General features: G+C 37.0%; 1 protein-coding gene across 1 annotated transcript in view; it reads right to left on the minus strand.

Annotated features, from left to right (window-relative positions):
• Nucleotides 1-16,524, minus strand: part of Adamts5 (ADAM metallopeptidase with thrombospondin type 1 motif 5) — a 41,724-nt gene that overhangs the window by 13,360 nt on the left and 11,840 nt on the right. The window contains exons 2-3 of the mRNA XM_070030523.1: nt 15,986-16,118; nt 4,902-5,069 (exon numbers count right to left, since the gene is read on the minus strand). Coding sequence (XP_069886624.1) covers nt 4,902-5,069; nt 15,986-16,118 — 301 coding nt within the window. The remainder of the gene's footprint in view (nt 1-4,901; nt 5,070-15,985; nt 16,119-16,524) is intronic.

The raw sequence follows: 16,524 nt of genomic DNA on the forward strand, positions 1-16,524 counted from the left end.
AGTATTTTTTAAAAGAAAAACAAGTGAGTTGTGTTTCCATACATTTAACAACCTCTTACATATATTCCAGCCATTCTTTTTTTAATAGAAGAAACCATTTGACCTGAAAATCCTCACTTGCCACCAAGAAACAGGTTTTTCAGCACATTTTAAGTTTACTGGAAATGTTTTCATAACTACATTCAAGGTTTTTCCTTACACCAATGTGTCCATCTGTGATGGAGGCATTATATGGAAATGAATAAGGAGCAGAGCTCCCATTTCACATCAGAGCCACAGCATTTGAATAGGTAAAGCTTCTTAAGACAGGCCAGAAAAAGCATTAAAAAGAAATAGCCCGCCAAAGAGAACTTGGGGAGAAAAACACTGAGTTATAAGGCAAAACATTCACATCAACTCAATAGGAAAGAATGATAGTAAAAACCCTCACTAAGCTCTGTTTACAAGACAGAAGAAAATCAGGCATTTTAGAAGCCATGAGGAAGGGGGAGAAACCCTTATCTTCATTGGTCTATAAAAAGCAGCTTTGTATATACCAGGAGGGCTAACAAACTGCTGACGTTGAAGACTGTCAACATATCTCTGAATCAGCAAGAATGCTTTCCAATTCTTCAAAAGTGCTGTTTGAAGAGATTTTTTTTTAAATACTAAAAGCACTGATCATAGGCCTTAATTACTGACAATCGGCCGGAATTTGCCATTTGTGCCTGCCTATGGTACAGGTATATTTTACTTATTTTGACCCAAAAGAAGTCCCTACTTCAATATGGATCACTGAGAGTCATTGACATCCTTTTTCCTTCTCTAGTGCATGAAGAGTAAAAGGAAATGCAGAACACAATGTGAATCTGCCTATAGGAAAACTTTAGACATTAAAACATAAACATTAAACATAAAAAGCATCTCTTTACAAAGGTTAATCCTCTATAACTTAAAAAAATAAGTAATACATTGCTTTGCTATTAAAATTATGTGGGAAATTGATTTTTCTTAAAGAGGTCACACAAAGTTAACCCTTCCTTATTGAAAATAAAATTAGTTCGGATGGGTGTGGTGGTGGTACATGCGTGTAACCTCAACAGGAGTCAGAAGCAAGATCACAAATTGGAGGCCAGTCTGGGTCTCCAAACCAAGAAAACAAAAACATGAAGTAAACTTTAGTCTGATATTCTCTCTTGGTTTTGTTACCAAATTTTACTGTTTCCATTCAGTCCCACAAATTGCCTTGTTGTATCATCTTCCCTTTCCTTCCCTTCTCCTTTCCTTCCTTTCTCTTGCATGTGTATATAAATAGATAGTTTACAAGCAAGTCAACAGAAATGTGTGCAGATTGCATATCTACTCTTGCCCTCCACAGTATGTTAAATATTTCCAACAAGGCAAACAAGTTTAAGAAGTTCAGCACAAGTGATTTGAGAGAGACAATAAAGGAATGAGTTGGTCATTCCTTCACCACTGATGTTTACAGTGGAGGATGAAGAGGATGCCTTCCTGTCTCCAGGAAACACAACAGAATATAAAAACTCTGTTTTTATACCTTTGAATTTTAGTATTATCTTTGACATGAAGTAGAAATGATAGGATTAAAGAGGTTGTCTTTTTTAATTTTACTTTGTTCTTTCCTATTTCTAGTATTGTAGTTATTTCAGCCTTATTCTCCTTTTTACTATTAAGGCATACAATTAAGCATTGATCCAAATATTCATGGCCTAGAAGAAATCAATTAATGTTCCTGCAGAAAAATACCTCAGGGCCTATAACAGCACTGGATAGGTTCCATTTTTGCTTCTGTCTTCATCTCCCCCAATCTACAGCTCTCATTTAAGATTTTGTTTGGAAAAATAAAACACTGAGAAACAGGAATATCTTCCTACTCTTTGATGAACCATTTTGCCTCATGATAACAAAGAAAGGCCATTGACAAAGGAGAAAAGGGTGTTAGCCCAGAGTAAGGCTAGGAGTTTTGTTTGTGAAAATATCGGAGACTTTAGAGTCACTGCTCAGCAGAGGCAATGGCCAGGAAATAAGATGACTTCTGCATGATTTAAGATGAAGCAAGGTTTTCATACTAGTGTATGTCTAGGACAACTAGAAGAGGTCAAAAGCTATGTACATATGACCATATAACCTGATGCTAAGCGAAATGAACCCCAAGATAGGGACATAAGAGATTTTTATCTTTCTTGTTGTTCTTTTTAATATACTTTTAATGTACTATGTGGGGTTTTTTTCCTCTTTGTATGGTACAACCCCTGTTTTCACTGTATTTGATTCTGGTGCCCTGAATCTTGTATATACATTTTTTTTAATTTGGGGAGGGGAAGGGAAATAACAAAATACTGAAATAAGGATACAAGATGATCCATTGTAACACTGAGATGTACAAGACACTATGTTGAAAACAAACTTTACAAGTTTGCAGGGGTGGAGGAGTTGGGGAGGTGAGGAGGAAAGGGATGGTAGGGAAAAACAAAGGAGGAGGTAACAATGCTGGATAGGAAATGGACTCATTACCTTGCTCAGGTAACTGTAACCCCTCTGTACAGTATCTTTACAATAAAAAATATATATTTAAAATTTAAAAAAAGTATAGGCCACTATGGTCACAAAGTATCTCATTTCCATTCTTCCAAACAGCATATTTGTTGTGAAAAATCAAAACACAAAGTGAAACACTGGATGTTTCACTCTTATTGTTACTTTAAGTAGCTGGCAATTAAACATTCAGAGACCCGGTTTTCCAATAGTACTTTCTCCAAGTTCTATGTTCAGCCGGTGGCTTTTAAAATAAACTACATATTAATATTTAAAACTGTTGTGAGTGTTCGTGAGCTGTGTCTATGAAGAGGTTGGCCTTTTTCCTCAGTTTGCAGTGTGGACTAAAAGATGTAGCAAACACAGCTATCTTTATGGGACTCAAGGTTACCAAGCATTTGAGAAAGGAAATTCAATAAGCTGCTTTTACTGCACAATTTCTTTGCCAACGCTTGCCCTTGTTTTAGAGGATCATACTTCTAGCCACCTTGCCTACAGCTCACTTATATAAACACTGCAGAATTTCTACAAGTATCTTGGCCGAGGGGCAGAGGAGTCCCATGAGCCATGGCGGACATTTCTCTGAATCCCAAATCGCCAGATACTGTTACATGGAAGCGTGCACATTTGCTCTTCAGCCGTAAATTGCCTATCTACGTTGCATTTCTGCTGAAGTCTCAATCAGGAAACACTAGTACTAGTGGATGTAAATCTGGCCATGACAGGGTGCTGGAGAGACCACCTACTTCTGGCTGATCAATTTTAAACTAAATCCAATGCTTTGACCTTGAATTTACTGTCTCACTTCTACTTAAAGGGGATGAGGGAGAATAAGATACACAGGAATGACTTTTCAGACAATGTACTCATCAAGTGCCATTAGGAAGTTGTAGAGTTTCTATAAGAATGTCTGCTTGAAAATTGCCATTGCTTTGCTGCCTTTACATTAGTGTTGCCATTGAATTTTTGTAAATGACTAGAAATCTTCTTTGTGTGTATGGATTAATGTATCAGTATGAAATATTCAGGTACCTTTATGCCTAAATACTAATGGGATAGGTTTGGGGCTTTTGACCTGGTAGAAAATGAGATCATACCACTATACATCTTACATTGTAGGGCTACATTTTATTCTTGCCTCAATTTACCCATTTGAAGTTTTCCCCAATCCCATAGGAGGTTTATTACTTAAAGCTATTATTAGCTTTGAAAATTAGCATAGAAAATAGGAAAACTAAAAGATATTAAAAAAGAAAAAAACCAAGCTGTCAGTACAAGTGCATGTAACTTCATGAGAGTAGAATGAAATTTTAGATATGGTCTCAGAAATTTGTCAAAATATTAAATCATACACTGTGTACAACTAGGGTAAATTTACCACAGACTTATTATTTTACTTGGAGCCACAGATCATAAAACAATTATATGGAAAATTAATATCATTAATAATTTCTTTTTCATACAATTTAAATTCCAGATTTAGAAAGAGTCCAATTTTAACAGTGAAAAGAGGAACAAAGGTATATGTTCTTTCCTAAATAATGAGAAGTCAGAGCTATAAGCTTTCTTCTAATCCTAACATATTTGACCTCCTGTGTTTCTATTATTTTGAAATAATAAAGGATACTAGAAAATTTATGACAGCTTGTTTTGAAGACTACTTAGTGGCCAGGATTTATTATTTCTAGAAATTTCAACTTCCTCTATATTTTTATATAGCTTACAGCACAAATTCTAGTCTTAACAGATTTAATAAAGTGTATTACGCTCTTCGACTGTCTCTTAAAGAGACTATCAAAGATTTCCTTTTGATCCTCTTGAAGTAAATTCCCTTCATTCAAATTACTCCTCAGTTTTTGTTCTGAAGTGCTGGCAAGATGAAATCAAATTCTCCCAGTCAATAAAAACCTAGAACACTTCCTTTCCTGGCTTTATGATACCAAAAAAAAGAAACCAGTGAGTTATCACCTACACCTTAACCACACTGCTATTATATGCATGTAACAAGTAATGCTGAGAATCACACTAAGAGCAGACAAACCAAGATGTCTGCCAAAAGTTCTGACAGGAAGCCTGTGGTGAAAGAAGGAATAAAAGCCAGGCTTTCAGGGCACCCGCTGCTAAACATGCTGTGTGGTCTCCCACACTGTTCCTCCTTTGAACTTTTCAATTCCAAAGCAAAAATACCATAGCTATCATGCCACCAAGAATGCCGGCATCACACACCAACAGAAAATCAATTTCCTTGCTGTGTCTCTGGCACTGTCTGCACAGCATTGTCCTAGAGGGCAGGAAGACCAGGATGAAGATGTAACAGAACAAAGCTCCTAAGAATGCAAGTACGTTTCCCTCTCAATGGTACATACCATGGCCATCATCCAGAAATTCTGTGATGGTGGCTGAAGTGCATTTGGACCAGGGTTTGGATGCATCAATGCTGGTTAGGATGGAAGACATTAAGCGCTTATCTTCCGTGGAACCAAAGTTCTCTTCACAGAATTTGGAATCGTCATGGGAGAGGCCAAGTAGATGTCCTAAGGGGAAAGAACAAAGGAAATTCAAATAAGAGAGTGCAATGAGTTTGCTTTTCTATTTACTCCCTACAATGATGTAGCCACTTGCATTAGATTTTCTCTCACCAAACCTAGATGGGGTCATTTTAACTGGCCTTTCAAGAAGACAGACTGGACCCCAAGGATATAAAAGCTCCACAGTTAGTGGAGCAGTTGTTTGGCATGGACATTTGGATAAAATCTGAAGACTTCAACTGAGAAGTGGATAATCCCATAATTCATCTGCATCACATATGCTCCCTGACACATAGAAACAAAGCTCTATTTAGTATCCGGAATTTATGAGGCAACTAAGGGATTGTCATAGCCATTGCCACATTCGCTTTTGATTGTCTAATTTTCTGCCTTCTCTCACCAACCATATGCCTCAAGAGAGCAAAGTATACCTCTCACCACCCACTGTGGAGACATCTGTATTCAACCGAATGACAGGCAAACTGTAAACATTGACTAGATGATTTTTGAGTGTCTTTGACTTGATTAAGTGGAATTAATATCTTTCTGGTTATGTGCAACTGTATTCTGGCTTACATTTGTATCTTTTAGTTCTCTAGCAAATGCTGAGTATTTGTTAAATTTACACGTGAAGAGCTTACCTTAAAAATACACCCATCTACATTTAAGAATGTCTAAAAGTACATGATCAAGTATTAAGATATTGAATTCACTGAGCAGGTGAATAATTGTTCAAAAGTACTCAGCCAGTGGCTACATGTACAGAAGCTACCTCAGGTCCTCTGCAAACCCAACCATCCCACAGTTCTTCTGTCTTGACTGATATTATTACTGAGTGTCATACTTACCACATCTATCTATCTATCTATCTATCTATCTATCTATCTATCTATCTATCTATCTATCTATCTATCATCTCATATATATATATATATATATATATATATAAAACATATACATTCATCTATATACACAATACACACCCAAACTGATTTTATTGTCTAATATCAATTTTCACACTAAGGATATATTGACATTCTTCAACAAATCTAAAGCTGTTTTTTTTTAAAAAAATTCAGACCAGGAATCTAAGCATTTTGCAGAAACACCAAAATAAAGAAGAAAAACAGCAACAACAACAAAGCACCCTAGTGGTATTTTAAGCCATTTCTTTCTAGAATGAATCATATAAAAAACCACAGAAAGGAATGTTGAAAATAGTATAGCAAATTGATTACTTCATTCTCTTTAGATGTTCTTCTGTCAAGAGTCCAGTACACACCAGTAAAATTCAACAGAGATGAAATATTTTCATGCTCCATTCCAATTACTGTTGGCCAACTTGTTAAATCACCAACACCTCATAACAAAATTGTTCAGCGAGCAGCTGACTGCTGTTGTGGCTGAAATTTAAGTGACTTGGGTTTGGTGATGTTCCAAGCCTCCACATATTTATGCTATTTATTTGGTTATTGCCTTCAGTCGTATTCGCTAGGTAACCAAGTTTGCTCTGTGAAATCCTCCCACTTCAACTCCTAGTTGGTTTGTTTAGTAGTCTGGATGTATAACATAGTTTATAAAGCATGTCTCCAACAATACATAAAATTAACAGGGGTCCATTCAGATTTTGAGTGGCACATTGATACTTTTTAAGGAATTCACAGTTCACAGAAAAACAAAAATCTTCCTTTAAACTACAAAAAGTCACTCAGTCTACCATGTACTGGAAGTTAGAAATCCACTATGCAATTCTCCAAGCTTTCTAATCTAAGAACCAATACAATGGGATTTGTTAGAAATTTCACTCTGGTTTAAGTAGGTGAAAAGAAATCTCTGAATTATATTTATTTGAATCTAGATTTTATAGTTTAAAACAACGTGCCAATTTGTATCCCATTTTATAAGATAATCATATGTAAGGAAGTAACAGTCTTTTCCTCAAAATAAATATTAATAACACATGCACTTCCACATGCGTTTTTTATTATTGCATCAAGGGAATTTCACTTCATTAATAGAGTAGATTTAAAATTTTTGATCTAAAATACAGGCTACAGTTAGTCACCCTTTGTCCCTCCCATTTCTCTTAATGATATTTTAGTAGTCAAAAGTATAATATCAGCCTGGAGCCAGTGGCTCATGCTTGTAATCCCAGCTACTCAGGTGTCTGAGGTCTAAGGATCACAAATGAAGGAGTGGTACTCACTAGATGCTATGTTGAAAATGACCTATACAACTTGTGAATAGGGATGGGTGGGAAACACTGGGAGAGACATAGGGAAAGGGTGACATTGTCCAAAAAGAAATGTACTGTTTGCCTGACTTATATAACTGCAACCTCTTTGAACATCATCTTTATAATAAGTATAAAAATTACATTTAAAAGAAAAAAGATATTTTGTATTCATGACTGCTTTGTTAAAGAGCAATACTTTTGTATAACTACTTAAAGATAATGAAAGAATAGTAATAATAAAAGAAATAGAAAGAAAGTAAAATACAGATTATATGGGAAACATGAAATTTACTTTAAATGAGTTTGGGGGTATAAACTGGATATTAGACAGAAAAACAAAGCACCTCATTTAAAATTTTCAGTTATATCATCCAGGCAGTTTACTTTTAAATATTCTGGTTTAATCTGATGAATCAGTAAGACTGCTATTTCACATCATAGTGGGATTTTTGTGTTCCCCAAATTTACCAATGTACCTATAGAAATGAGTTGTCCCTCAATATACGTAGAGGAAATTCCACAAGAAAAACTGTCATTCTGAGCATGCACCAATCTCATTTCCACGCCACTGAAACTAAAAGGAGTCACGGGTTTTATCTGATATCCAAGTCAGGCAGAAATAAATTCCATGAAGGTTAACTGGAAGGGACGGGGTCTTCTGAGGGCAAATGAACTTTCTGACTTCCATGAGAAAAGTCTGTCAGCTGGCTGTCCAAGGCATGCTCTCCTCTCAAGGGCATGGGGAAAGGGAGGAACATTTAATTTCTCACCAACAGCCCGTTCCAGAAGGGCTGGAACCAGGGCACAGTGAGAGACTCACGTGACTTCCCTGAGGAGCTGGACAGGATTGAAAGGAAAGATCAGTGTGAGGAATGTTGGATGCTCTTCAGGAAAGATGTGCCTCACATACTAAAGGAGGAAAAAGATTAACTTGGAAAAAAAAAACTCTCTTGAGTCCCCAAATCAGTTACATTAAGATGTCTGATGTCAAGGCAAAATGTGCAAATATCATTGAGAACCTAATTTTCAGGTATTTCAAGTATGGTGATCATGGAAATCTGCAATCTAGAAAACTTTACTGAAAGCCACAGCTGACAACTGTGTATATCAAATAGTGGTGAAACTGGGATAATAATGTCTATTGACCTCCTGATTGCCAAGGTCAGGCCTTTAGCTTTAGATACCTGTCTTTTCAAGGATCCTCTGTTTGTAAATCATCTACAGGGATGTTTAAAAATGAGTGATGTGTATCGGAGATGAAGAATTTCTGTAAAAGGGAGCCCCAAAGAGCATTATCAGTAGGTGGGATTAAGATATATTCATGCTCCAGAGGGTCAAAGCCTATGTAAAATCTGATAAAAAGTGCTAAAGAAAGTGTTCATAACACTCTGCCTTACTTTCTTGTTTCCATTACAGGAGTAGATGATGAGCTTTTAGAGCAATATAGAGTGGCATCGCTGAAGGTGAGGTATTGGAGCTGATAGAGGAAGGACTGAGAAACCCACACAGAGAGGAAATTCTTCCCCTTAGAGGCAGTGAAAAGTATTTGTTTCTAAAGAGTCAGAGAGTAAGAAAGGGAGGGTGTGGGAAAGATTCAAAGCAATTTGGAAAGTTACAAGAAGAATTTTGAGGAAGCTTCGTTGGTAAAACAGGATGTGAAAACTAGTGAGAGAAAGTTCAGACCAGTTTACGGGTGGCCATTCTAGGTTTAAACCAGAATTTCTGAAATCTTCCTTCACAAAAAGAATTAGTATTTGCATTTAAAACCATTTGAACCTAACCTGTAGACAGGCAAAACATTGAACAGCATTTTGCTGATGCGATTTTGTTTAAAACTCTATCTTTCTTAGCAAATTCTTAGTTCTCCTGTGATGTAATTGGAAACGTCTCATCAAAATACTGAGGCAACTGAGCGTCAAACTCCTTCAACTATTGGGCTTACTTACTAATAGCTTCTGTGTTTACATATTAAATAAGATCCAATAAAAAGCCAGAGTAAAATTTTAGAATAATGAAACTGACTAATCCATAAGAATTTTCCAAGAGTTTTTGTTGGGAAAATGTGAGACATTCTACAACCCAGAACAGTATTTCATTGTTTGCAATCATCAGTAAAAGTCCAAGCATCAATTCTAAGTGCTTTGTAGAAAATGTTGCACTATATACCGAATTGGTATTAGTTTGTATCATAAAAAGGACGATCTTGCTAAGATTCGTCACACAGAATAATAGTAGGAAGGAGTTTATTTGAATCATGTGGTCATGAATTTAGTGACAATATGTCAAAGCAAAATCTATGAGCTCCTGAGTCTGAGTTCTATTGTATAGCAATTGTTCACCTGATCATTTTTCCAGAATGGTAATTTTTGATATGGGCAAATGGGTCATATATAATTAAATTTGATATTCTCAACACAGGTTGCAATAGTATCTAGGTGTCTCAAATAGACAAGTGCATCACATGTTAGAAAATCTATAATCTGTAGCCAGGATTGAGACCACACTACCTCAAAGCAAAGGGCTGGATTGACTGTTTATTCAACTCAGGTATTCCTTTATGACTAGCTGGTTTATAACACTGACCTCAGGGAGGAAATTGGTTGTTTCTCTAAACTTTGTCCTGCAAATTAAACAGAATTTCGAGCTCTCATCTCCTGATCCTCACTAACCAATGATGGAGAGGGGACACAACACTGCATCCTCCAAAAATGTCACAAGAAGCCCTGTAATGTGTTTACTTGGGAAAGCACTGCTCAGATGAAGCATCTGTTTCTTAATGAGGTCATGTTTTTGTTTTACCTAATTTTCCAGCTGGGATTATAGAGGGGCAAGAAGGTTTTGCCAGGAGTTCCAAAGTGAGTCAACAGTTCACATGGGATCTGAATCTAGAGTTGCTTGAAGAAGAGACCCATGAGCTCCAATGATTAGATCATGTGCATCCATTCCAACAGGAATCCTTACAGAGAATCAATAATGATCTTAAACATGCACTTAAGAGCATTAAGTGTAAATGGAAATGTGGTACCAGTGATGCAATTTGGGCCAAAGGAAACAATTTATTTCATGCTTTAAGGAGCTCTGGAATTTTCTTTTAAATGAAGTTCAGAGTTATAGACTTCAAGCTGAATACTATCTAAAATATTATTATAGGAGAGTAGCAAAATCAAATGAGTTGGGTTCAACTGTTAACCCCATAGTATAGATGCTGTTGACCTTGTATAAGTTTAAGTTGACCTTGATATCAGTTTCCTCCTTGTGTTTCACATGGAATTCTTTGAGGACTAAATTGCATTGAAGATGCAAAACACACAGGATACCTGACTGGCATAGATCAAAGGATGAGTGCCTATACCTCTGATTTCTTTGATTGGTTCTACTTTTAACTACTGTATATGCATGTTTTCGGTGTTTTTCATAAACTTTACTATAATGAAACACCTCGATTTGGGAGAGAAGGGAAATTTCCTAAATATAAAGGTAAAATAAATTGCATAGTAAGTGCAATTTTATGTGTTATGCCACTTTTAACTTGCTAGTTTCCACACACATGGCAGAAAATCAATATGCCTCCCCTAGAGAAACACAAATTTGGATCTGATTTTCTTTTTTTTTTTTTAAGTCAATAAACACTAAACCTCTCAATGCGGTTTACACGTATAGCAAAGACCTATTCCCACCTTTCATCTGAGGGCCAAGAAAGACATTGTATGGCACTGCTCCAAACTGGGTAGAAAATTGTGCTCAGTTTATGTGGATTAAAGCGCTAAGTTTGGGGCTGAACAAATAACAAGTTTAATCCTAACTTCCTTTTTGCCTCACATCTCGTGGCCATTGGGATCTTGATTCTATATCCTTGGCTTTGGTCTATCATGTTGTTAGGGCCTCCCTAGCTTTTCAAAACATACCCTTGTTTAATCTAATCATTAGTAGGAGCACATTCCCAGGCAGATCAGCACATCCAGAGAACACCCTCTAACCACAGCAAAAGACAGGCAGCCATGCTGTTGTATCTCCACCACTTCCAAAGTTTCAGCTGAGTATTGAGTCTTAACTTTTGTAAAACTGCCTGGAAGGGGTTAGAGAAACTCACTGGAGTCGTCCACAGGCATAGTCCCTTAGTACCTTTTATAATTAACTACACTAAAGCCAACCACTGGCATGTTTGCAAATTAAGGGTTTCATTAAATAAGATCGTATTGCTACCCTCCTAGCAAATTGGAAGCTGGCTCAATATCAATAAAATTAGTGGTTTTAACAGCCATGTGTGCAGCAGGTGAAATCTTTATTATTACAAGCATATATATATATATATATATATATATATATATATGAAATTTGACAAGTTAAAAATACTAACTCAAAATGTAAACTTATATCAACTTGAAAATGTTTCTGCAGTTCAGATTTGGATGGTACAATGGCAGTCAGCATGTTCCTTCTCACCCAAGATACAAGAGACATGGGTGAGGGCTGGGTTTGGATGGTTTGAAGTAGCTCTCTGAGATGTTCTGACAATTCAGCTAACATCTCATGACCATCATGGAAGGCATTAACATAATGGATAGAAATGGTACAACATCTCATGGTAGCTTTGCTTTATCTTCTTACATGTTCATTCTCAGTATAGGAATTTCTCTTTAAGTGAAGGGAGTAAAAGAAAAATCAACATTGAGATCCACTTTCTTTGTTCATTAGATAATTCAGACTTGGTACTTTAAGCCACCATCATGCAGAATAAAAGGGAAGCCACTAGACTACCATGAAAACCTGTAAGTCAGTTAATGAAAGTGTTATTCTTCATTAAATATATCCTGTTACTGCTTGTAGAAAAAATAAAGTTCAGGAGTTATGAGAGCAGCCTGGAAATTTTCCCCCAGCTTGTGTTTTTGCATGCAATAACACATTGACACTGTTTGTACGAAGCAAACTGCACATTTTGGAATGAGTTTCAGGCAGACACGAAATACTGGAAAAATGAGGTTTCAAAAGACCATTTCTATCACCATACGTAAACTGTATATAAAACTTCCAAATCCAGCCACTTGCAAGCCTCTAATAAAAAGGGAAGGAAGGAAATTGCATAAGAAAAATGGAGCAGGATTAGAATCCAGATGATGAGGAAGTTGGCTTGGTTGGCAGCTTTATGAGTTTCATGCCTCAATCCAAAAATAAAAGCTTTGGAACAGATATGTATTACAGAAGATGAAAGAGGCTACAGGGAGAAGACTCTAATGACACACAGTGGACTAGAATGTCCTCCGAGAGGTTACCTTTTCTAAAATCTTTAAGGCTCACACTCTATAATGTATGTTCATGATGTTGAAGACTAGAAAAAATTAAAGAAAAATGCAATTAGAAACTAAAGTGAATGAAAGCTATATATATTTTTTTAATGAAAAGAGAATTAAAGCCATACTCCACTGCCTCTAGATCTTAAATAGCTCAGATTAGGCCATTCGTAATACAAAGATGAAATTAAGTTGTCAGTGTTTTATTGAAGAATAAGTGACAGAAACATAAAAAAAAGTAAATAGAAATGATCCAACCATGAAATTAAAGGGGACAAAGGATGTAAACATACAACAATGATTTAGGTTTGATTTTGTATCTAAAGCTCATCTATCTCCTATGTTTTGTATCTTACATAATTATGGAAATTGTACTTTTAAGGTAAATCCATACTGTATTTTTAAATATATATATATTTCATAGAATGTTTATATACAGTTTAAATATGTTTGCTCATTGTTTTTTCTGCAGTCCTGGGATTTGAACTCAGGGCTTTGTGTTTGCTAGGTAAGTGTTTCTCCTCTTGAGCTAAGCCTTTTTACTTTAGTTTCTCTCAGATACGATCTCCTCTTTTTGCTCAGGGTTGATCTAAGACCCAGATCTTCCTGATCAAGCCTTCCACATAGGTATGATTACACAGTCATGCCAACATGCCCAGCTTGCTGACGAAGATAACTTCTGCTAATTCCTCACCTCTCTCCCAGGCTAGCCTTACACTATGGTCTTCCTAACGTTTGCCTTTCAGGATAGCTGGAATGGCAGTTGGGCAGCATCATGAGTGGCCCTGTGTGTTCTTGTCGGAACCTAGCTTCTTACGTTTCGATCTGCTGCCTTCGCCTATGTAACCCGAAGCCCCAGTGTAGGGATGTGTGCAGGCTGGGGAGGATGTTAAGCTGTTCACTCCAGCTCCATTGGCTTGAGAGTCAAGGCATTTGGTCCTGAAGAAGCTGCTTTGATTGCCACCAGGGCTCTGTCAGGGAAACCTCCCAGATGCTGATAGTGTGTGCAAACCCATCACTACTGGTTAACAGGGAACCAGGCAGAAATAACCCTTCTGTGAGGAATGTGTAACCTCTTTCAGATCAGAGTGACAGTTCCTAATCCTGTGGATGGGCAAAGTCCAATTCTATCTCAGTGGCTTAGCTTTCCCATTATTTCCCCACCCACCCTCAGAGGAGCCATTCTGTTCTCTCAGAGACTGAGCAGCTGTCTTACAGAAGTTCTTTCACTCTGAGTAATGGTGATTAATTACTGACATCCTTAACAAAATTCTCCTTTAATTATAGTCCTCTGAAGTGCTGGGGGCTAATTCCTCTTCATTTCTACTAAAGAGTGGGGAATGCTACCTTGAATAGCTATCGTGGGGCATTCTCCCACTTGTTCACTCCTGCACATACCTGGATACGTAATAAATATTGAGTAAAGTTCTCCATTAAGCTGTGTTTCATCAGCTAGTTTTATAAACGGAGTGTGAGACAAGTGATGACATAATCTCCACCCTCCAACTCAAATGGCTTGGGCTTTACTAAACACTTTCAGGCACACTGACTCTGCCAGGGTAGCACAGGAGGCGGGGGGAGGGAGAGAGAGAGAGCGCGCCCAGTTTCATTATCAGTCTACTATGTAGGAAATACCAAAGCTAAAGTAGAAAAACCTCTGCATAAAGTATCACAACACACATGGAGGCAGAGCTAGGACTTAGCTCAGATTTTTGGCTCCTGAGACCAAGGATGCTCACTATGTTGAGCTGAATTATCACCAGGGATACTGTTGGATGGTTATTTCCTTTTGATGCTTTTGTTATTGTTGCTTAGATGATAAGAAGAGTGTCAGGAATATTAATGTCATAATTAGTATTTAATAGGTGAAATTTAACTGCTTAGTTCTATCATTGCTATCCTGTTTAGACTCATGAAATGACACCTTTAATTAGCAGTTACTTTTGAGTCCACAAGGAAATATAACAGCTGGAAACTGACCTTTGTGAAAATATTCTCTTCCTTCTAGGTATGTCTATAGAAGTTTTATTTTCCACTTAAAAGCTATGGATTTATAACCAGGTGCCCATGGCTCATACCTGTAATTCTCTTCTCAGGAGATGGAAAATGTGCAGATCAAGGTTTGAAGCCAGTGTGTGCAGAGAAGTTCCTGAGAGTCCTATCTCAAATTAGGCACCAAAATGCCAGAAATGGAGGTATGGCTCAAGTGGTAGAGTTCTAACTTTGAAAAATAAAAGTTAAGGGACCAGAATTCAAGCCCTTCTACAGCATAAATAAATAAATAAATAAATAAATAAATAAATAATGTTATGATTTTTGCTTTTAAAACCATATTGTGCTTAACAAAAACAGAAAAAAGTTAAAAGTCCAAACACAATAATGAATAAACCATCATGTGCCTCTCCACAACGACTATGCTAAGCAATGAAATATAAATTAAGCAAATCGAAACTAATGAAAGCAAATTAACCTATTGAAAAAGCAAAATAGAGTGATCTATATCTATATGTATATATAATAACTACAATCCATGGTAGTCCCAATTTGTTCTCCAAAACAACCCTATCAACTAGATAGGTAGTTTTATTCCTTTATTTCAGATATAGAAAACAAAGCTTAGAGAGTTTAAAGAATTAGATTGATGGAATACAGATAGCAAGAATGTGTTAAGATGTATTGAGCCCAGAGATGTCTAATTCTAATATCTTGTCCTAAGCACTAAGTCAATTTTTCCCATACCTAGTAGTCTAAATCCATGATTAGGAAACATACATTCTATAGTGTGTGAATTTCTACAGTGATCCCAGCCTTAAAGTGATAGTTGTAAGATTCAGATGTGTTTCTTAAGACAAACCAATCAAGTGACATTTTAGAGCAGACTTGTTGTGTATCAGCTTGGTTTCAATGGCCTTGCTATTTAGGAAAGAGAGAAATCTTTACCCTAGCCACTGAGGATCTTTGACAGGAACTAACTCTGATCACTCATGATAGAGCAAAGCAAATTTCTGTGCAAACTGATTAGGCCTGGAGCAGTCAATAAATACTGTCTCAAGCAACCCCTAAAAGGGCCGCCTCTACATTCCATAGGCCACTGTGACAAATTCTGTCTAGGAGTCATTTAGGGATGTTTGCAAAAACAGGAAGGAGTCAGTAGCAGTAGCCAATCTCTCTTTAACTTTTCAGTGACACTGTCAGAAGGAAATATCTACTGTGTGGCTGACATTGCCTTCCTTCTCCCACATTAGTTAACCCCTAAAAGTGCAAATATAAACAAATTTAATCCTCAATGGTACATCTGAACCAGAAGAAATCTGGAATTAATCGCCAAGTATTTTGGTTCCTGTTGCAGCTGTTACAAGTGTTTGATTTGGCGAGGGAAGAGAAAAGGCCCCGCATACCAATTTCATGAGCCACCGTGAACGCTGCATGGAGGCCGTCATCTTCAATCACTGCACAGCTGCGCTCCGGAGAACATATGGTCCCAACGTCTGCCATTCCCAGGGTGTCACATGAATGATGCCCACATAAATCCTGCCCAGGAGAAAGAAAGAAATCGTTAAAATCAATTTACTTCCAGAGGAAGCCACCATGCGCTGCCACTTGCTCACCCAAATGGCAAGACCAGGCTATGTTTGTGGTATCACCTGCTCACCCTGGAAATAGTCCAATGACAAGCTCAATGCAGCAACTCTGCTGAGCTACTTTGGGACCGAAAGCCACGGAAGGATAAAGAGTCTCAATTACACGTAAAAAGATGTCTTAGTTTGTAGCTTGTCCAATACAAGTCCAGCCATTTGACTTTCACAAAACTATAATGCGTATTGGTAGTAAGGATGACTTCCACAGATGGTCATATTTAGACTAGTTTTAATATTCTGACCTAAATCTATACTTCTATTATCAGAAGATTGGCTTACTAGTTTGTTTTGCATCACAG

This window comes from Dipodomys merriami, unplaced genomic scaffold (genome assembly GCF_024711535.1).
Source record: "Dipodomys merriami isolate MVZ:Mamm:240054 unplaced genomic scaffold, mDipMer1.0.p SCAF_2, whole genome shotgun sequence".
In the NCBI taxonomy this organism is placed as follows: domain Eukaryota; kingdom Metazoa; phylum Chordata; class Mammalia; order Rodentia; family Heteromyidae; genus Dipodomys; species Dipodomys merriami.